The 22,202-nt window shown below is 35.4% G+C and overlaps 3 protein-coding genes and 1 pseudogene across 3 annotated transcripts; all 4 read left to right on the forward strand.

Annotated features, from left to right (window-relative positions):
* The first annotated feature begins 1,187 nt into the window (after positions 1 to 1,187).
* Positions 1,188 to 7,479, forward strand: LOC102617297 (AUGMIN subunit 5). The gene is made up of 10 exons (XM_006482375.4): positions 1,188 to 2,034; positions 2,630 to 3,172; positions 3,608 to 3,749; positions 4,128 to 4,301; positions 4,610 to 4,819; positions 4,971 to 5,156; positions 5,558 to 5,717; positions 5,922 to 6,117; positions 6,539 to 6,671; positions 6,813 to 7,479. The coding sequence occupies exons 1-10, from the start codon at positions 1,508 to 1,510 to the stop codon at positions 6,939 to 6,941; spliced, it is 2,400 nt and encodes a 799-aa protein (XP_006482438.1). The 5' UTR covers positions 1,188 to 1,507; the 3' UTR covers positions 6,942 to 7,479.
* A 637-nt stretch (positions 7,480 to 8,116) lies between these two features.
* On the forward strand, positions 8,117 to 10,078 carry LOC102628849 (probable indole-3-acetic acid-amido synthetase GH3.1; annotated as a pseudogene).
* Positions 10,079 to 15,597: 5,519 nt separating this feature from the next.
* On the forward strand, positions 15,598 to 17,395 carry LOC102617583 (proline-rich extensin-like protein EPR1). Its single transcript, XM_052443300.1, has 2 exons — positions 15,598 to 16,008; positions 16,103 to 17,395. The coding sequence occupies exons 1-2, from the start codon at positions 15,837 to 15,839 to the stop codon at positions 17,122 to 17,124; spliced, it is 1,194 nt and encodes a 397-aa protein (XP_052299260.1). The 5' UTR covers positions 15,598 to 15,836; the 3' UTR covers positions 17,125 to 17,395.
* Positions 17,396 to 17,547: 152 nt separating this feature from the next.
* Positions 17,548 to 19,412, forward strand: LOC102629108 (serpin-Z1B-like). Its single transcript, XM_052443813.1, has 2 exons — positions 17,548 to 18,944; positions 18,988 to 19,412. Exons 1-2 carry the CDS (start codon positions 18,434 to 18,436, stop codon positions 19,233 to 19,235), a joined length of 759 nt encoding a protein of 252 aa, XP_052299773.1. The 5' UTR covers positions 17,548 to 18,433; the 3' UTR covers positions 19,236 to 19,412.
* Positions 19,413 to 22,202: the final 2,790 nt, after the last annotated feature.

Genomic DNA, 22,202 nt, shown 5'->3' on the forward strand with positions numbered 1-22,202 from the left:
AAAATATTAAACGATGGCTTCAGTGAGAAGCTAGTATGTGACGTGGGCTTACACCTTTCAGTAAAGTGATTGGTGGTAATCTTGGTCAGACATCGTTTGGTGGAATGGTTATGGGCCCCATCAACATCAATTAGTTTGTATGTTTGCTTTAAGGCTATTTAGTTACTAACTCATGTTATGCTTTTATAAATTACATTCCGCATTTTTCATTAATTGAAATCGATTGCTTGCCTTACGGAGAAATGCTAGCAAAATTGAATTATATCAAAATAAACCAACCTTTCAAGCAAAAAATCAAATGATTATCTATCCGTATCCAAAGGATTGGTCATGCAGTTTACGAGCTCTTTTCTTTAATTAATCATTCGAGTCTAAATTTTAAGATACATAAATGATGGTGGAGTCATTAACAGATAAAGAAAGGTGTCTAAAAATTCATAAGACATTCTCTATCTACATACTCGAAATCACAAATTTACCCCCTTAAACTGATTAAATACAGTAAATTTAAGTAAAAAATTATTTTAAAATTACACAAATCTCGTCTATTTATAATTTATTAGTCCAATCGCATAATTTAAATATCAAACCCTAGCTGTATGCATTAAATATGAGGCCTTGGATCTAATTCGATATTTGATATGATTTAACCAAAAAAAAAAAACCCAATTTAATGTTAAGAGTAATGTTAGAGATCTTCGCAACTGTTATATATTATTCATCTATTATAACAATCGATCGAGATTCGAGATTTATCTATTGAGATTCTTAAATTATTATAATATAAAAAATCCATCAAACTAAAATATGTTATCTAAAAAGAAAAAAACATAATAGACTGTCTTCTTAGAGTTTTAATTTCTTAAGACATATAAGAAAAAAATACTACTAATATTAGAAAAACAATAAGTTGAAATTATAATTTTTTTTATATATTTTATGTCAGATTATTTAATTCCTAGTTATTTGATCTTATGGGTACGCCAGTGGGGATGAAGGGCCTAAAAAACTTATTAGGCCTCAAGTTTACTAAATTACATAAAGATCAACATTGATGCTTCAATTATATCGATGTGCAATATGCTCGCATGGTTGATAAAATAAACCAGTGTACATATGACGTAATATTATTATAAAATATTGCATGATATTTATCCAAAATTTAATCAATCAAATTATCAATGTTTCTGTGAGCGGGACCTCCATTTTTTTTTGAATTTGCTTTTTCTTTCTTTTTTTTTTTTTAACAAAATCATTACGTCGTCGTCTTGTCCTCCCTCGTTCGCCGGCCAAATTATCAGATCTGCGACTGCTTCATCTCTCCCTCTCTCTCGCTAATTCTTGGGTTCAACATTTTCTCTCTTCAGATTTACGAATTAGGGATTCGCAATTGAAAGCCCAACCACCAGATTCTTCCACAATGAGAACTTCAGCTTCCAAATTCAGGGTTTTCAGAAAATAGAAGGACAAAAAGATCGCGCATTTCGTCTGTTGGGGTTTTAAAACAATGCAGAGCTCGTCGAGCTCGTCGGCAGTGCAACCAGAGGCCATACTCGAGTGGCTTCAGAAGGAAATGGGGTACCGACCACTGGGGTCCTACAGTTCGACGAGTATGAAAGCAAACGCGCCGAATGCGGATACAATTCGAAAGATTTGTCGAGGAAATATGATACCCATTTGGGGGTTTTTGTTAAAGAGAGTGAAATCAGAGAAAACAGTGGAGAGTATAAGGAAAAATATAATGGTACATGGTAGTAGTGGTGGTGGGGAGAGTGGCAATTTGGTGAATTTGGGGAAAGAGGAGAGTAAGAGTCGTAGGGGAGGGAGGAGGAAGGATAAGGGTTTGGGCGAGAGCGCGAGTGGGAGTGAGAGTAGAGAGGCGGCATTGAATGAGAGAGAAATGGCAGCAAAAGAAGTTGAGAGGTTGAGGCACATTGTGAGGAGGCAAAGGAAGGATTTGAGGGCTAGAATGTTGGAGATTTCAAGGGAGGAAGCTGAGAGGAAGAGAATGCTTGATGAGCGTGCAAATTATAGGTTTGTTGGACTTCAAGCATTCTATGCAAAAGTTGTTTGCTTATTGCTTTCATGGTTGATGTTATGTTTTCTGTTGTTTTCTCTCAAAATGGTTCTTCTAATTATGTTTGGTTAATAGAAATGTGTTTTATTGGTTTTTGTCTGTTAGTACCTGAAGAGTTATTGAGGTTCTTCAAACTTGTTTTAGCTTTACTCCAACTTGGGGCATGTAGGGTGATTGAATCTTAGTATATTATATTAGTTTCTCATAGTTAGTTTTGCCAAAGAAAGTTCACACGGTTGGGATGTGAATTCAGTTGCATTTTTTGGGTAAGTATGGCAGTTGTTGCTTGGATTTAGGTTTATGACTTGAGACTGAATGCCAACTTGTGAAAACCAGACAAAAAGAGTTTGTATGAATTAATTTTCATGAGCTATTAACCCCTTAGAAGAGGATAACCAGTTTGGATAGTCATACACATAATTTGATAAACCAAAAATCCCTTCATTTCCTGTTAGCTAAAAGTTATTTAAGAGATCTAATTTCTGCAAGAATGTTATGTAGCCCAGTTTTTGTATTGTGAATTGTATTGATGTATGCCTTCTTATACTGCAGGCATAAACAGGTGGTGTTGGAAGCTTATGATGAACAGTCTGATGAAGCAGCAAAAATATTTGCTGAGTATCATAAACGTCTTCGCCAATACGTTAATCAAGCAAGGGACGCTCAAAGGGCGAGTGTCGATTCTTCTGTTGAAGTGGCAAGCAGCTTCACTGCAAATAGTGAGAAGGAAGCTGTTTATTCAACTGTTAAAGGCACTAAATCTGCCGATGATGTCATTCTTATTGAAACAACTCGGGAAAGAAATATTCGCAAGGCGTGCGAATCTCTTGCAGCATATATCATTGATAAAGTACGCTTTTCATTTCCAGCTTATGAAGGAAATGGTATTCATTTGAATCCTCAATTAGAAGCAATGAAGCTGGGTTTTGATTTTGAGGGTGAAATACCTGACGAGGTTAGAACTGTTATTGTCAATTGCCTGAAGAACCCTCCCCAGTTGCTCCAGGCGATCACTGCATACACTTTACGGCTGAAAACTCTGATTTCCAGAGAAATTGAGAAAATTGATGTTAGGGCAGATGCAGAAACCTTAAGGTATGATTCCACTCATCTCTTGTCATACTTACTTCTGCTACTCTCAGTGCCACCTTCTGAAAATTAGGCTTCATCTCATTCGTTCTATCAAAACTTGCAGTAGCTTGCACAAAAAATAGAACTTCCATTGGTTTCTGTCTTTGTTTGATCATATTCTGCATTTGTTTAGTAGTTATTTATTTTATTTAAATGGACTGTGATGTAATCTTGCCCTACCTTAAGTCGTAGGAATTATCCAACCTGAAGATATATCTCATTACTGTGCAGTTAATAGGAAATCTTGTGTGAGAATTTGTTTATGTAACTGTTTTTCCTTCCTAGATGGTTAACTTGTTTCGCTAATTTATTTGCAATTTTACTCTTCAAAAGTACTCTTCTTCTTTTTTTTTTCGGGGGGAGGGGGGTGAAATTGACTATTCTTAATTTCTTTGTTAGGTACAAGTATGAGAACAACACAGTAATGGATGTTTCTTCTTCTGATGCAACCTCTCCATTGAACTATCAACTTTATGGTAATGGGAAGATAGGAGTGGATGCACCTTCTAGAGGAACTCAGAATCAGCTTCTTGAAAGACAGGTATTATTCTTTTTCAAGAGTAGCAATTGAATAGCCAATATATCTTCTACTCTTTGTAAAGTCTCATTGACCATCATGCGATTGATCTCTTCTGTTTGATACTTGGAGTTGAATACTCTACTTGTCATGTTTCTACATTGTGAAGTTCATATTTTCTTTTACCCCTTTAAGGCCATTACAGTTGCTAATGTCAATGTGGTTAAGGAGTAATTGGAGCCAAACTGTTGTATGTTAACCTGAATTCCTGAATGGATACTAGTTGGGTGGTCTTCTTGGGTTTAACTTTTTCAGCATGTCTTTCACTCCTTATGCTTTTATCATTGCTTGGCTTTTATCTTTGTGGGGTTGTTAAATTGATCTAGTATATATTGTCTTTAGAAAGCACATGTTCAGCAATTTTTGGCTACTGAAGATGCAGTCAATAAAGCTGCAGAGGCTAAGAACTTGTGTCAGAAGCTTATAAAACGCTTACATGGAAATGGGGATGCGATTTCATCACACTCGCTTGTTGGAGCCACATCGCAGAATGTTGGCAATCTTAGGCAGTTCCAGGTAAATTTTTCACAGTTCCAGGTAAATTTTTCATGCATTGAGTTGCATCATAGACTAACTTTTGTGCAATCAATGCTATCTATTCATCTGAAGATTGTTAATCTTCTTCATTTGTAAAGTTTTGTTGTTAATGATTTATGACAGCTTTTCTTCCAATCAGCTGATCTTAGGAGCTCGTGCATATAATTTTCGTCTCATCCATCTCATACTTAAAAGTTCAAGCCTTTGAAAGTCCATCTGATGGTTGTTGGCTGTTGTGTGCATGTTGAATTTGTGACTTGACTATTTTCTTCTCCTTTTCTGTGTAGTTGGATGTTTGGTCCAAGGAGCGAGAAGCTGCTGGATTGAGGGCTAGCCTGAATACTGTGATGTCTGAAATACAACGCTTGAATAAATTATGTGCTGAGAGGAAAGAAGCTGAGGATTCGCTGAAAAAAAAGTGGAAGAAGATTGAAGAGTTTGATTCCCGCAGATCTGAACTTGAGACAATATATACTGCCTTACTTAAGGCTAATATGGTCAGCACATATTTTTAATATATCCAGTGATGTGATGGATATCATTTTAATCTTCTTGTTATTGGTGCTTGTCTGTCATTTCTTTTGTTCCCCTTGTTTTCTTAATTTGTATGTAAACGACACTTATTTTATGGTATCAATGTCCTTCTAGGATGCTGCTGCATTTTGGAGTCAGCAGCCTTTAGCTGCTAGGGAGTATGCATCAAGCACCATCATTCCAGCATGCACTGTTGTTGTGGACATTTCAAATAGTGCAAAAGATTTAATTGATAATGAAGTTTCTGCCTTTTACAGAAGTCCTGACAATAGCCTCCACATGCTACCATCAACCCCACAGGTTTGTAAGATGACAACTGTATAACCTATTGGCTTGATCTTGATTGATTGCTGACTGTAGTAAGTAGCTACAGCTTCCTCTTTCCTTTTAATTTAACTGGATAAAAGGTTTTGATTGTTTCATTGATTAAGCGATCTAAATATTTCCTGAATAATTGTTCTCTCTAGGGACATTTTACTTGTATTGGCTATCAGACTTCACTAGAAGGCTGCAAATTCTGTCCTTTTTTTGTTCATTTCAGTAATTTCTTTGCTGTATCGGCATTTCATTTTGTTGATAATGTCGAAACTGCAAAGACCTCATTGAGCACTCATTTGCACACCCTGATTCAAATATTAAATTTCTGCATGTCAAGTCTGCTTCCCTATATTGACCTCATGTTTCCTTTAATTTCCTATCAGGCACTTTTGGAGGCCATGGGTGCTACTGGATCTACAGGACCTGAAGCTATTGCTGCAGCAGAAAAGAATGCCTCTATATTGACTGCAAGAGCTGGTGCTCGAGATCCATCAGCCATTCCATCTATATGCCGTATTTCAGCTGCTCTTCAGTATCCAGCTGGTCAGTTTTAGTTCACTAAGCTGAGCACTCTTCCTGCATTAGAGTTGCTTAGATTGCTTTAAGTTATATATAGGAGTGTTTTTATCTAATATTTTTGCTTCCTAAGATTTTAAGTGGATTTCTTCTTCTTCTTCTTCTTCTTCTTCTTATTATTATTATTATTTTTTCAATGTCCACTATATGACTTGGAATTTATAATTACAGGATTGGAGGGTTCAGATGCTGGCTTAGCATCTGTGTTAGAGTCCCTGGAATTTTGCTTAAAACTTCGTGGTTCTGAAGCTAGTGTGTTGGAGGACTTGGCTAAGGCTATCAACTTGGTCCATATACGACAGGATCTTGTTGAAAGTGGTCATACTTTGTTAAATCATGCATACCGTGCTCAACAAGAGTATGAAAGGTAATTTTGATGATAAAGCATCTTGATTTATCCTGGAGATGGTTTTACTTAATTATTTAAAGACTATGAAGATTGATTAAATTTTATCGAGTTGTTTGTTTGCCTTCATTAAAGTCAATATGATTTAAAAAAAAGTGTCAATAAGCAATTTTGACCATAAAACCTTGTCCAATCTACTTTTCTTTTATGGAAAGGTTGGCAATAGGTTCGTGTTCTATGTTAATCTCTGTTCTTTAATTTGGTTTCTGCCTTTCATGTTAAGACGTGTATTCGTTTCTTGTTTTTTCCCACACACGATTGTACATCCAAGTCTGAAATTTTCATAGACAGAAACAGATGTGCATTCTAAACCACAAACAGATTTGAATGTCATGTAAAAGAATTTGATAAGATTATTATACATCTTTATTTCACCTTGCAGGACAACTAATTACTGTTTGAATTTGGCTGATGAGCAAGAAAAACTTGTCATGGAGAAATGGTTGCCTGAACTAAAGACTGCTGTTTTGAATGCTCAGAAAAGCTTGGAAGATTGCAAATATGTTAGGGGTTTGGTGAGTGTCAGCTAGATCTAAAATGTAGAATCAGTTATCACTTTAATATTGGACGTACTAATATGAGCAATGTTAGAATTTCTTTTTTTTTTGTACTGATGATGTTTAACCTTGATCTTTTCCTTTTTATCTAATTTTCAGCTCGATGAGTGGTGGGAGCAACCAGCATCTACTGTTGTTGACTGGGTTACAGTTGATGGGCAAAATGTTGCTGCTTGGCATAATCATGTGAAGCAACTTCTTGCATTTTACGATAAGGAGCTCCTCTGAAAGGTGTCTTCATTGCATTAAGCATGACAGAATGTTTCTCAAGTACCGTCTTTGCCTAGAAAATCCATACCACTTTCTTGTGCATACAAAAAGAAAAAAAAATAAAGAAAACAACAAATACGGACTAAATGGCTCGCAGCAGTGTAGAGCAGCTGCTGAGGATGTGTCTTCAATTCAGTTTGCAGGTTTGGGAAGTGGGATACCATCGAGTGCAACCAGACCCATCCATCTTTGCCATACTAATTTTGTTGTATAGAATGATTATTGCTTCCAAATGATCTTGTATCATAAGTCAGTTATAGTCCTTGGGGCCATGAGTTCGTTTCTTCTACACTGTTTTCGTGTTGGGGGTTTGATTTCAGCAGCTGAAAAGGTCTTGTGAAATGACTACATATAGGCTTTCTGTCTGTAGTTTGATTCTATTTTGTTTGACAAAACTGAAAGGCAGATTGATGTTCAGCTTCAGCAACAGTAACAATAACACTTTCTGTGTCTTCTGAATATTATTTATTTAATATATTTGTTGAATTCTCTCTAATCCAACCTGCTAAGCTTTCTGCTCCGGATGTTAAGGGTTTTTTTGGCGTTCGAATTAGATAATCTCCCTCCCTTGAAAAGGCAAAGTGTTCATTATCAGAATGAGGTTAATGAATTTAATGCAAGGATGTTCGATCAATTTATTTCTACTGCTCAACCATACGCTGTACTTGGATTAATTATAACGTTTCTCCCTTTTTCCCACCCAACTGTCAATTCATTATGCGGCGGACAAGGATGATATTTTAATCATTATTATTACAAGCCAGCAATAATTGAATCACATACAGCCAACAGGTTGAGTTGAGTTAACATGTACTAAAAACAAAGGCCATTCCGTTTTGCTTTTACCTCATTGTGTACCTTGTTCGTTTGGATGTAAAGAAATGATTCTCCTCTTTGCATATTGGCTGGTCAAGTACTGTGTGATAGTTAGTGATGAATAAAGTTCCTCAAATTTTCCTGCAAATTGTCTAGCTTGTGTCTGTTTTCAATCCTTGTGTAGCTTGTATCAGTGTTTGATCTCGAAAGATCAGTTCAAGATTCCAAGTTCTTTATTGATCTTGAATCGATCAAAACCTCGACAAGTTTAATAATTCATAAGCATCTCTATAAATGTCTCTCTTGCGTCTCTTGAAATGGCATTTGATTCTACTCATTCATTCCCACTTAACCCGCCAGCATTTGAAAATGACACAAAATGTTTACAATTCATCGAGGAAATGACAAGAAATGTTGCAGCAGTTCAAGAGAAGGTTTTGGCCAAAATCTTGACCAAAAACGCCGAGGTTGAGGCTCAACCTCGAACGGTACAAACTCGATGGAGATACTGATAGAGAGACGTTAAAATTGAAACTTCCCGGTGATTACTTATGAGGATCTTAAGCCTGAAATTCATTGCATAGATAATGGGGATTGTTCTCCAATCTTGTGTGCTCATCCCATTTCTGAATTCTTTATAGGATGTGTATTGTGTGTGTGTGTGTGTATTCAACTCGATTAATTTGTAGCCATAATGAAATAAAAAAGCTTAAAAATGATAAGTAGTAAAATGGACAATCTCGGAAAAAGTTTTATAATTCCTGTAAAAATTTGCAGTTCAGGGACTTCTGCTTGGGAACCAAATTGTACCTACAACTGAAGAAAGTCGGGATAGTGTGCGATTCCTGTTAGTAATATTTGATGTGCTCTATGTACGTGTATGTTGATATCTATGAGCATGCAAATGCATATATTTGTTTCTTATTTAAAGAAAGGGTGTGTTTTTATTTTATTTGATAGAACAGTCATGTGCCAAGGCCTATACTTCTTGTTCGTGAGACACGAAACAAGAACCCCAGGTAGCGTCTTGGCGCGCCCGGTGCTCACCGGATACTACAAAAGTAACCACTTAAAGCCCAAATGAAGCCTTTCTTTGCATTGACTCGTTTCAAAGCATGTATACAAAAATGTTTTGCGACCTGTTGGAATGCCAACAGGTTCTCGCTCTTGGAGCTATCTTCGCTTCTGGTTTAATGCTAGAGCTATGCAGATTTCTCCAGCATCACTGGCAAGTTCTAGTTAACGATATTGAAACCGACACACTGAATCAGAAAATCACAGAGCGTTCAATCAGGGACTGCATGGCCAAGATTCTGAAGCCTGGACCGGAACTTGCCGAATTTATAAAAACGGATTGTTCAACGGAAAATTGGGGAGGAACCATTACAAGAATTTGACCAAACACCAACTATCTTGACGTTATTGTCACCGGAAGTATGGCACAGTATATTCCTCCGCTTGATTATTATAGCGGCGGGTTACCATTTGCGTCTGTCATGGACGGCTCGCCAGAATCTTGGTTTGGCCTAAATCTTAATCCAATGTGCAAGCCATCGGAGGTTTCCTATTTCGAGATTCTTCCTCAAGAACCTGACTCTGACTCCCAGCCGCCAAAGCTGGTTGACCTTGATGATGTCAAACTAGCTAGGCAATCGATGACACCACTTAATCGGGCTTGTATAGATACAGAGTTGGTGACATCCTCCTGGTCACTGGGTTCTACAACTCAAATCCGCAGTTCCATTTTGTCGGAAGAAAGAACGTGTTACTTAGCATTCAATTTAACAAAACGGACGAAGCTGAATTACAAAGCGCAGTCCAGGATACCTCACAACAGCTACTTGAATTCAACACCACTTCGTGGAAGACACAAGCTATATGCGGATACAAAGACAACTCCAGGTCACCACGCGATATACTGGGAACTTCTTGTTAAAAAGACTGCCATTTCTCCCAATAACCAAGTTCTGAACCAGTGCTGTTTAGCCTTTGAAGAATCTCTCGGCTCAGTAAACCGCCGAGCACGTGGTGTGGACAAATCAATTGGGCCACTAGAAAATGGAACGTTTCAAGAGCTGATGGACTATGCATTATCAAAATAGGCTTCCATCAGTCTCTACAATGTTCCAGGAAGTGTTGACTTTGCTCCGATTCTGCAATTACTTGATTCCAGGATGATCTTAGCGCATTTTAGCCCTGCTTTGCAGCATTGGTCCTCGGAAAGAAGATGGTCATTTCTTTACTTACCCATTGCATAAATTTGATCATATAATCGTGGGACTAGATATTTCTACATCTATGAGTTTTGCCAAAACTCATATAAATGAGAGAAACTTATCTGGGGCACGAGGTGGTGCATCCGCCTATTAAGAACTTTTTATGTGGTAAGTTCAATAAGTCTCATAGTAGAATCCATAAATTTTTAATTTAAAGAGGAATATTATCATTTTTCCATTAAAAGTATTCTGACACATCATGTCAGTATTACGGTTTGGTAAAACCATCAATTTATCATCAAACGTTTAAACTGTTAGTATTTTCCTATCATTCCGTTAAAACTCGGTCAATATGTAACGAAAAATTTATAAAAGGTCAATTTTACCCCTGGAGCGTAAAAGACCATATAATTAACCTTTTATGAATTTTGTAATTAAATCATCATTTGCTGTTCTTTCTTCTTAAAGGGCAAAAATTACCCTTTATGAATTTTGTAAAATTGACCTTTTAAAAGACCATGTAATTAACCTTTTATGAATTTTGTAATTAAATCATCATTCGATGTTCTTCCTTCTTAGAGGGCAAAAATTACCCTTTATGACTTTTGTAAAATTGATCTTTTTAAAAGATCATGTAATTAACCTTTTATGAATTTTGTAATTAAATCATCATTTGTTGTTCTTCTTTCTTAAAGGGCAAAATCGTCTTTTACGCTCCAGAGGTAAAATTGACCTTTTATGAATTTTACGTTGCATATTAACTGAGTTTTAACGGAATGATGGGAAAATGCTAATAGTTTAAACGTTTGGTGGTAAACTGATGGTTTTACCAAATCGTGGTACTGACATGATGTGTCAGAATACCTTTGGTGGAAAAATGATAATATCTCATTTAAAAATATATTAGATTACATTATTTAATTTGTGGATCTTATTGTGAGATCCATCACATATGTTAAATGACAAGCTTTTAGTGGACGGGCGCACCACCTTTTCTCCATATAAAGAGAAAAACTTAAATCATTATACAAAATTGTAGTTAATGTTGCTTAATAAGCATGTGTGTTAACAGTTAACTTCAATAAGAATTTTATTTAAGGATTGTGTTACATACTTTCTTTCTTTTTTTTTAAACTTGCATATCCACATGGATAATCTATAACAATTTTTTTTTTTTTTTTTTTTGCATGGACAATTTTCGATCATTTTGTTCACATTTTTAGTTAGAAGCCAGTCTTATTTCCTTCTTGCTCGCTTAATTTTGCAACTGCACCGTTCCTCGTCTGTTATTCCTCAAAAGTTATGTTATGTTGATGTTGATAGGACCAGACATTAACAATAAAAAACTCTCTTGTATTTTCTCTTTTTGTGAGTAATAAAATTATATTTGGCCATATTGCTCTCTCTTCTCTCTAACATTTTCGCAAAAGCGTTCTTTCTTAGCTAGTTTGAAAAGTGCCGCACGAATTTGTTGCGCATTACACTCATCCCGTGACAGCCTGGTCGCTACGTAATATACTGAAAGCTTCTTGTTAAAGACTGCCAATTCTCTCAATATTAGCCAAGTCCTGAACCAATGCTCTTTAGCCATGGAAAAAGCTCTCAGTCTACGTACCTTACCCCTTACATAAAAGTTTATCATATTTTTATGCTAAGATCGCTGGCTTATTGTACGAAAATCACGGCAATGACTGATTCTAGCCACTAAATTAAAACGCCTTTGATAGAGGCTGCATACGAATATGTATATGGTTGGAGAGTGATTCTTTTGCCCTCCCTGAAGTTTGCGAAATCTCAGGATTGAATGAAAGCGTATATAAAAATGTCCCTAACAAGTTTCTGTTTTACGTAGGCATATATTCAGACAAAAAAAAAATGTTGTAGCAGATTTATTGCGATGATTTCGCATGGTGCTTGACCAGCTAGTTCTCTCCAGATGAAACCACGAAGCGGTTCTTGTGAGATGATGCTTGGGATTTTTCGAGTTACAGGTCCTGTTGGTTTGGTGCAGTGTTTCCTTTGTATTCTTTTGGTTGCATGCTTTTGTTTTTGTTTTCATAAATTGTCCTCTTTTTTACCCTTTGGCTTTAACCATTTTTTGAAGGATTACGCTCATTACCTTCCTTTCCAATAAATCTATCTCTATCTCTATCGCTATCCCTCCACTAGAACGAAATTTCTTCTTTTCAAAAAAAAAAAAAAATTGAAAATTCTCCCACTTTTGCTGATATTGCATAAAATTGTACAGCTGTCAATAATTGCTACGAAGATTTTCTTCCAATTATTTGAGTATCAGTAAATTTTTTATTGTTAATGTTAACAGATTGTAATACATTATTTTTAAAAACAATCATAGCACCTCAATATCAAATGAGTCGTTGACTTGGAGAATTTAACTGTGCCACTGCCCTCGTGAACTAAATTGAGATGCCCCATGAGTTGAAATTGTGGTTCCTTATATTGAATAAATTCATTATTAAATTATTCCATGTAAACTAAATTTTTGGGTCCAGCCTGTTTTAATCTTAAATGAGACTTTTTTAAAAAAAAATTATTGACGCACGGATGCACACTAGTGAGATTAAACTTGAAACCAAAATTTAAAAGAAAAAAAATCATTTCTTATCACTAGAATTAGACCTTGGGCACAACAGATGGTTGAGATTGCTGTGAGTAAACTTGTAATGAATAACGATGGCGCTGAGGTGAATCGTCTTAAAATCTTTTTAAACTACAGTGATCTCGACCGTCGTAAATGCTTGCTAAAACGTAAATGCCCGTATAAGTCACTTTCTGTGTCGTATGAAGCCATAAAATTATGCGGTTTAATTTGGCACATACAATTCAACAATTGTTTTCTTTTCTTTTCTTTTCCTTTTTTTGATAGTAACAATTGCAGTTGATTCAGCATTAGACATATTATTGATAGACACGTGTAAAATCATCACATGACATGTCTGTCTGTGTAGCACCCGTGAAGAAAATGATGCGTTACGTAAAAAATAAGATTACAAAAGGAAACATCAATTCTTTCACCATCACGTTCACCTCATTTAAATCAGAGGTCCAAAAATTCAAGATTATTTTAGTTCATTTCGCCTAAGGAGATCACAAGATCTATGATTGAACAACTATATTGGATTGTCCACAAAGACTGCGAGTACTTTTTTTTTTTTGTGACATGAGACTATTGCTCAAATTACAACTCATATTATATGAGAATATAACTGATATGTACAATCATATAGATATATACTGAGACATGTTGACATCAAAGCTGATATGGCACCGCTCAGATTTTTTAACCCTCTCAAATATTCGAGGGACGTCAACTCCCCTCCTAGGAGAAAGAATGCCTTCATTCAAGCTCTGTAGCTCAAAGAAAGGACATTTAAATTAAGCCCATGCAATGCGTTTGCGGAGGCTCGAACCCCTTCCCTCACATTTGTGAGGGAATTGCTCTAGTCACTTAGGCTAAGCCCAAGCGGTTACAAAGACTGCGAGTACTTGATTAGTTTAAAAACTTGATATAAGAGATATAGGTTTGAATTTTGTTCACGTTAAAATTAGGAAAAAAAAATTAGCAGAAGTAATAATTGAAGTACATGTATTTCCTAAAAATCAAAAACAAATTACAACTTTTGAGAATTTGGGTTGTTGTAATAAAATAATCGATTAACTTAACAGATTACGATTTTAATCGACCGAAGCAAACTTAATGTTGGAGTTGTCTTTTCTCCTTCGTCTTTTTCTAATATTTTCGGAATCAATCGGTGCATTAAAAGACAAGGTGGCAATTCCGATAGGAACTAATTAAACAAACTGTGTCGGTCTTGATGGAGGAGATGGATAAATATGAACCAAAAATAAAATAATTTAATGAACATTTTTGTCACTAACAAGATAAGAGCATGATTGATGAGGCAAAAATTTATTCTAGGCAATTCCATTGGTTTGTTCCACGGTCTTGTTTGTTTCCACAAACAGAGAAAATGAACAGCATTTCCGGATAAATTAATCAGCCGAAATACTCTCAACCTCTGCGAATCTCAACTAGATTGTGTTAAATTGAGTCGCATATACTTGAGACCAATCGAGTTAACTTTTTGCCCTCCCCCATCAGTAAGGGGAAGGCTACGCTTTCAAATGTGGAAAAAAGGGCAATGCCATTGTCTTAATGACCTAAACGAAAGGACTTGCTCTAGACCATATATATGTTATCATATCACATTCCAAGCGGTCATGATGATATATGCAAGATGATCACATTGTGTAGTGAAAGTGATGAAATCTTGACTGAGTCAGACCAATAATTGTGATTTAGGAAAGTTACGGGAATGGAGGGACTCAGCAAAATCATGTGAAAATGCTAATTAAATCGTTTTAGCTGTATCGTCAAACAATAACTTTCCGGAAATCCGAATCCCATGACTCTAGTTGCCAACTTAATTGGCAATAGGTCATCAAATGTGTACACGGAAAAAGAAAAGAAAAAGAACAAGAAATATTAAATTACCTTCAAAATTCTGGTCCTCAGAAGTTGTTAATTAGGGGGAAAAAAGAATGTGTCGAAGATTCTTCTTGTTGCGTATTCTAGAACATCAATAAATTATGTAACTTTAATTATTTGTTAGCAACACTTTAGATAGATAATACCCCTTTATTAATTTCTATATTTAAGACCATGAAAGTTCTTTAAAATCCCATTCGTTTTATTATATGTATATATATAAAATCATTCTCAAATGCGGTCATTCTCATATTTTTTTAATGTAGACATGCGGTTAAGTCGTACGATTTAATAGAGTTATTTTTTAATGCACTATAAAATTATACAGTTTAACAACATTAAAAATTTAACTTTCTTAAACTACACAGTTTAAAAATATATTCATATAAATAAATTAATTAAAAAAAGAGAGAGAGGAGATCGCACTAGAAAAATAACATATATGTATATTTGTATGTATGTGAGTGATGTTCTAATTTGGGACTCCTGATTTGGAATAGCATTCGGGATCCAACGGCCCCAAATTCCTTTTTTTGTTTTTTTCGGTTGGCTGCACATGGTGGAACCATCATGTGCAACCACAGGTGGCCTTTGGATCCAAAGGCCAGCAGCCTCCCTCCCAGACAATTCCGGATTGGAACAACCTTCTCTCTATATATATATATTGAGGAGGACGCTATAGTTTTTAGAAATTATGTCAATAAATAGCTAATTTGCATAATGATAGAATGAAAATATGACAATAAATCAAGTTTTTACAATGAGAAAAGCAACAAATCCTCAGGCCTCGGCAAGCAAACAAACACATTCTCAAAATTTGTTTCTATCTTAGTCGTCATAGCCTCTTGGACACATGAAATATGTGGCTACTCTACACGTCTCGTGAACCAACAGGACCCAACGATCCCCCACTGCTAATTGGATACCAACAAAGGAACAAACTCAAGAAATGTAAAACCAAAATCAAAGACAAAAGCATATTGTAATAATATGACTGCTGAGTCTCCAAATTTACCTATCAATTCTTTTTGAGCTGTTTGGCGTGATAATTAACAAGTAAACCTAAAATTCACGGCTCCTAATTTTTCTATTTGCAGTTGACTGGTTTTTGCATGAATACCTTGAAGAGCCCTTCAGTTTGTCTGGCTATAAATACAGCTTCATTATAAGCTTGTTGTTACCTCAAGAGGCCAAAACAATTTAAAGGGTTAATAATTATTTCTCTCATAGCTGGAGAAAAGCTTATATTAGGCTACTTATAAAAAGAAACTTGTATGTATGCTCAACCTTTCTCAGAGCCGAGAGTGAAGAATGAAAATGTCTTGGTTTTACTTAATATTCTTTCTCAGTTTCATAATTGGTAACCTGGAGGCTGAAAGCAATCATCATGAGAAGAGGCATCCATCTGCTGTTGTCGTTGGTACTGTGTACTGCGACACATGCTTCCAGGATAATTTCTCAAAGGCCAGCCACTTCATTTCAGGTTCATTTACACATTTTTTTTTTATTCTTTTTACAGTTTTGTGTGTTTCTCTTTTGTTCTTGTGGGCTGAAATTTTGATGGTGTTTGTCTCCAGGCGCTTCTGTTGCTGTAGAATGCAAAGATGAGACTTCAAAACCAAGTTTCCGCCAAGAAGTGAAGACTGATGAGCATGGAGAGTTCAAAGTTGATTTGCCTTTCTCAGTTAGCAAACATGTCAAGAAAATCAACCGATGTTCGGTGAAATTAATCAACAGCAGTGAGCCTTATTGTGGTGTGGCATCAACAGCAACTTCATCTTCACTTCACCTGAAATCAAGAAAGCAGGGGATTCACATATTTTCAGCAGGATTTTTCACCTTCAAGCCACTAAAGCAACCAAACCTATGCAACCAAAAACCAAGCCTGGAAAATTCTACATCCTTAAACTCGGAGGAAGCTTCACTTCCTCCATTTGATAGCCCGTCAACATTTCCACCTCCAATTCAAGATCCAACAATGCCGGAGTTTCCTTCAATGCCTCAGCTACCACGACTGCCAGCATTGCCTCAACTTCCACCTCTGCCATCTCTTCCAGGACTCCCATTCCTTCCTCCAATGCCTGGAAAGACTCCCGAAAAAAAACCTGAGGAAATTTCCAGGGAAACAAAACTATCAGAAGAGAAGCTAGGTCCACCTAGACTTTTCGATATTCCTCCATTGCCCCCAATCCCTTTTCTGCCCCCGATATCAATCCTTCCTCCGAACCCGCTCCAGCCGCCTTCTCCGGTTTTGCCTCCGAACCCCTTACAGCCGCCGCCGCTTTTTCCACCCAACCCCTTACAGCCGCCGCCGCTCTTTCCACCGAACCCCTTACAGCCGCCGCCATCTCCATTGATTCCTTTGCCACCAGTTCCAGGACTAACTCCACCGCCGCCGCTCTTTCCACCGAACCCCTTACAGCCGCCGCCGCTCTTTCCACCAAACCCTCTGCTGCCACCGCCATCTCCATTGATTCCTTTGCCACCAGTTCCAGGACTAACTCCACCGCCACCATTTCCATTTCCTCTGCCTCCATTCCCGCCTCTCTCCCCTGGAATTCCTCCAGCATCTTCTTCTCCGAAGAATCCTTCTCCTTGATTGAATCCTATGTCTGTCCATGTATAATTTCTCTAATAAACCATTCAAATTTCCCATTTTTAAGGCTTTTTATGGCGTTATGTTCTGTGCCTGTTTCCTATAATATTTTGAAAAAAAGTAGGACACGGGAGTATTTTACTTTAGAATAAAGTGGAGTTCTAGTCATCTGACAGGCTTTCCCTGTAAATTCTTCCTTCATTATTGTCATTGTAATTTGATTGTGGTCACATTATGTGGGCTTTTTAATTGCAGCATTATAATCCGGGGAGATAAGATTAAGGTCTCTGCTTATAGTAATTAAGCTAGTGCTAATGTTTCAGTTTTAGCCCAGGATCCCTCCTGATATGAGATTCTTCCGAGTAAATTTCAAGGTCAACATTTAAAAGAGATAAATCTCAATCATATACCTAGATTAATACACGTGGTAAAAAAATTCTTAATTAAAAGCAGCAGAGTATTGAAATCAGGAGAAAATACTAATTTTACCACCTTCAAAGCTTAAAATTTGCAAAGCAATTATCGCTTTATTAGAAAGTATGTTGAGGAATTAAGTTAATGGGTCATTTGAAAGTGAAGCAGTAGTGCCGGGGACCAGCTAATCACCCACCCACGCATGTTCTGATTCTGAAGACGTCCCTTTCCAAAGAGGATTGCTAGCTTTTCTTGTAAGAACTTGCAGTATTTAGAACTACACTGGATTCCTCTTATAGGATCTAAACATTTTTCTAATCCAGTCCATGTGGTAGTTTAGACTGGACTAGACTGAACCTTATATTTCCATGTGAGCCCCTTGCTCCATTACGAAACAGACGATGTACATTTTAAAAATAAAAAGATCATACGAGATCATACTTACTTAGCAAGTTAGTAATGGTAATCATGTTTCCAAGTGACTTCCAATACACACACACACACATGTCTTAGTCAAGCACCTTCAATTAAAATACTAAAGTGTAAATTCTACCTTCAAGAAACTCAGCGGAGGTCCGATCTTGTCCTTTATCAGTGGTGTTTGGATTAAGGAAGGTCTCAAACTGAAGTCTTCTTTTGAAGAGATTGTCAACGAAGTGTACAAAGCCATAGCACTTCGTGAATAAGGTATTGCTATTTCATTTCCTTTTGACTTTTGCACATTATATTGGCTAATGATGCATGCCTCGTAATATTTAATAATTAAAAGGAATATATTAGTTGTAATGAAGACTGCATCTTCATTTGACTTCTTACTGTATAAGTCTCTCATCTCTGGCCATCTTTCAAGCTTTATATAGAATAATTAGTGTAGTCTCTGATAATTAAATTTCATTTCATGCTCTTATTCCTGTGGACTGATCAAGTGATAGATGAAATTAATTCATGGGCCAAGAAGTCAACCAAAGGGCTGATAAAAATTTGCTCCCACGAGACTGTCTTAAAGGAAGAGAGGAAAAAAAACTCTCTCATTCTTGCAAATGCACTGTACTTCAAAGAAGCTTGGCTAAAAAATTTGATGCCTCAGAGAACTGAACACAAACATTTCCATCTCCTCAATGGCCAAACTATTCAAGTTCCCTTCATGACTAGCCAGGAACCTGCAACCCCATCTTTACGTCGCCTTCGATGGCACAAAATCCTGAAAATTCCATACCAAAATGGTAGCAGGCAATTTGCCATGTACTTTTTTCTCCCAGATACATTCCATGACCTGAAGAATTTGAAAATAGGTTTAAGTCCAGTCCCGGATTCTTCAATCAGCGATTCAAGTTACAATATGAGGACCCGCGTGATTTTTGGATTACGAAATTCAAGTTTTCATTTGAGTTTGAAGCTTCAGAAACAATGAAAGAACTGGGATTGGATCTTCCTTTCAAGGATGTTAATGAGATTACAGAAATGGTCGATCCTTCAGAGGGACATTTCGTGCGAAAATGTACCATAAGGTTTTTATTGAAGTTAATGAAGAAAGCACTGAAGCTGCTGCGAGCAATGCTGTTATAGCGGTAGCGCAATGTGCAAGGTATCCAATTCCAAGCTTTGTTGCAGATCATCCATTAATGTTCATGATCAGGGAAGAGACATCAAATGCTGTGTTCTTTCTTGGTGCTCTGCTGAACCCACTATCGGAATCTTGAATTTGAGAAAGGATTTGAAAAATGAAATCAAACTAATTAAGCTTTGATTTAATTGTATGCTTTAATTCAAGAATAACTCGACAAAGTATGGTAAGGATATTGTATCCTTTCTGATATTTGTACACTACTCATTCAATATAAAAAAAAAAATGCTATATCTATGTAAAACGCACTCAATAATGAAATTATTACAATATAATTTGATTATCCGTTTGTTGTGGACAAAACTTTTGCACTTATAGATCTTAACTCTTTATAAAGGAAAAAGAAAATCGTGGACCTTGGATCCCATTGTTTCTTCTTGAAAACAAATTAAATTCAAATACCATTGTCACCCCCACTGATTTACATTTTAGCATATTCGCTTTCAAAGGCCGTGCAAAAGGTGCGAGGTGGGTTGAAATCCTTGTTGACTTAAAAAAAAAACAAAAAATTGAATGGGGTTATTTGAACCCATTAAGATATTCATTATACTCAGTTACTTAATAAATCCATCATCAGAATTTGAAATTTTATATTTTACTTAACAAACCTATATCTTAATACTTATTATATACCCTTATTGAATAAAACTATTATAATTTATACAAATTTTTTTTCATGGCTTCATCATCTTTTCTATTTCTCTACGATTATTTATGAATCTGTCTCCACCATTACAAATGTTAAAGGTTTCACTCTCATATTCATTTTTTTTTTTTCCATCGTTGTTTCTTGCCCCATTAAGCTTTGAATGTATTTTTATAAATCACACCAAATAACAAAATCTTTCTCTGCCATATATTTACACTATTATATTCTCAAACATGTATATAGAAATCATGACCCAAAAACCCACCCGATAAATAAGAAATTGGGTTACGAAGAACATTTTACATAATTTCAACTACCTTCAATCTTTATTCCAGTAGCACGTGAGAAATAAAATTCAAATTGTATCATCTTTAAACTTAGCAGCAAGGCCAGGTCAAGCAAGCAAACAATTGTTGTTCCTGTTGCACTTTCCTTCTTTCATTGACAAAGAACATGCTTTAAGTTGTTATTTTTTGGGATTCTAATTAATTCAGTACCCATTGAACATGATCCAATTAGTACCCATTGAACAAACCAAGAGAACAATATAAACGAAATCAAGATGGGAAGCGTTAATTTTTTTGGTTATTTAACCACATTATCATTTCTACAATTGTAATATATTTATGGGACGTCTTAGTAATAATAATAATAATAATAATAAAATCCTTTGAACGGTGGATTTAGTGATTATTTTGATAGTTATAATAGACTCACCGAAAAAGAAATTATTTTTTAATTATCCATTTATTGGTAAATTATCAAAATTTTAAAACACAAAGGTACTGGAGTTTTAAAGAACCGATAAGAGTAGAGTAAAAAAAAAAAAATTCAAACTGGAACTAAAACTCTCGTTCCAAGTCCTTCAAATAGTTTTTTTTTTAATTATTATTTTTTAAAATTATCTTGCAAAATCTAACTTTTTCTTCTTTTTTTTAATTTTCTCACATCCTGTTAAATCATGCCGCCTGGCACTATTTTAATATTAAAAAATGTTAATAGCTTTTCCGATTCAGTTCTAGTTTTAAAGAAAAAGATACTGAACCAGAACCAAAATATCAAATTTCAAATTCCACAAATATGATTTTTTTTTTTTTGAAGTTTGCTGATTTTAGTTTTACAATGTTATGGTACAATAGATTGTTTATATGGCCAAATTTATTATCTTATTATTTTACTATAATTATAGTTTTAGTTTTAATCGTAACTAATAGATGTAGTTGTAATTGTAATTATTCTTATAATTAATTTAAGGCATCTGTTGGATAATAAATAAGTAATTTTATAAATTCTAACATTCATAATCCAATAGATGAGTTACCCACAATAGTTGGAACTCAAATGCTGCGATCACTTGTATTTTTTGTGTATTTTTTTTTAACAATTACAATTGTAAAGATTGTTATTCCACATAACTGTTAGAAAATGAGCAATCTGTTACTTTAATTCAAATCACAAGGAATTCAACAACACAAACGATAAGTCGTTTTTATGGAACCAAAAAAGACGACAACATATGGACGAGTGGTTTATGATCAAAATGTAAACCGCGGTTCATCAGTGTATGTAGCGACACATACTATTTAGGCATGTTGGTTGTACAAATAAGGAGGAGAGGGGCATCATCCGCCATTTGTTCTGTTTAATCAAGGCTTGTCGTTTGTCTTTATACCCATAAACAACAGGTCATCTTGAACTCGTCAGCCAATTACGATATTTTTAATTTATTATTGTCGTTGTTATTGGTGTTGTTGTAGATGTTATTGTTATTAGTAATAATGAAGCTGGCGGCTAAATGCTAATTAGATGTGGGCAACTGCTCGATTTGGTTTGGTATTAGGCGAAACCAAAAATTTAGATTTGGTTTGGTTTGGTACTGAAATCTAAAGAACTGATAAGAATAGAACAAAAAAGTAAAACAAAATTGCATAGGTACCAAAATTCTCAGTCCAGTCCTTCATTTATTTATGAATTTTTTAAAAATTATCTTACAAAATTTAGCCTTTTTAAAAAATTTTTTTTATCACATTCTGTTAAATCATGTCGCATGGCACTGCTTCAATATAAAAAAATAGTTAATTTTTTTCCTTAATCAGCTCTGGTTTTGAGGGAAAAAAATACCAAATTGGAACCTGAAAATTGAATTTTATATTTAACAAATATGATTTTTTTTTTTTAAGTTTGTGGATTGCACAATGTTATGGCTTAACGGGGATGTTTATATGGCCGAAGTTTATTATCTTGTTATTTTATTATAATCATAACTATAATTTTATTTGTAATTAATAGTTGTAGTTATAATCGTAATTATTGTTATAATTACTATTAAAATTGAGAACGCATTTATTGGATGATAAATAAGTAATTTTACGAACTGTAAAATTAATAATCTAA

This window comes from Citrus sinensis, chromosome 6 (genome assembly GCF_022201045.2).
Source record: "Citrus sinensis cultivar Valencia sweet orange chromosome 6, DVS_A1.0, whole genome shotgun sequence".
Lineage (NCBI taxonomy): Eukaryota > Viridiplantae > Streptophyta > Magnoliopsida > Sapindales > Rutaceae > Citrus > Citrus sinensis.

What these genes read in the sequence shown, in the direction of transcription:
- LOC102617297 (XM_006482375.4), top strand. Translation starts at nt 1,508, where the DNA reads ATGCAGAGCTCGTCGAGCTCGTCGGCAGTGCAACCAGAGGCCATACTC. An exon ending in GCAATCTTAGGCAGTTCCAG is followed by an intron (nt 4,302 to 4,609) that starts GTAAATTTTTCA and finishes TTTTCTGTGTAG; the next exon opens with TTGGATGTTTGGTCCAAGGA. An exon ending in CCTTACTTAAGGCTAATATG is followed by an intron (nt 4,820 to 4,970) that starts GTCAGCACATAT and finishes ATGTCCTTCTAG; the next exon opens with GATGCTGCTGCATTTTGGAG.
- LOC102617583 (XM_052443300.1), top strand. Translation starts at nt 15,837, where the DNA reads ATGAAAATGTCTTGGTTTTACTTAATATTCTTTCTCAGTTTCATAATT. An exon ending in GGCCAGCCACTTCATTTCAG is followed by an intron (nt 16,009 to 16,102) that starts GTTCATTTACAC and finishes GTTTGTCTCCAG; the next exon opens with GCGCTTCTGTTGCTGTAGAA.
- LOC102629108 (XM_052443813.1), top strand. Translation starts at nt 18,434, where the DNA reads ATGCTCTTATTCCTGTGGACTGATCAAGTGATAGATGAAATTAATTCA. An exon ending in TTTGAAGCTTCAGAAACAAT is followed by an intron (nt 18,945 to 18,987) that starts GAAAGAACTGGG and finishes GATGTTAATGAG; the next exon opens with ATTACAGAAATGGTCGATCC.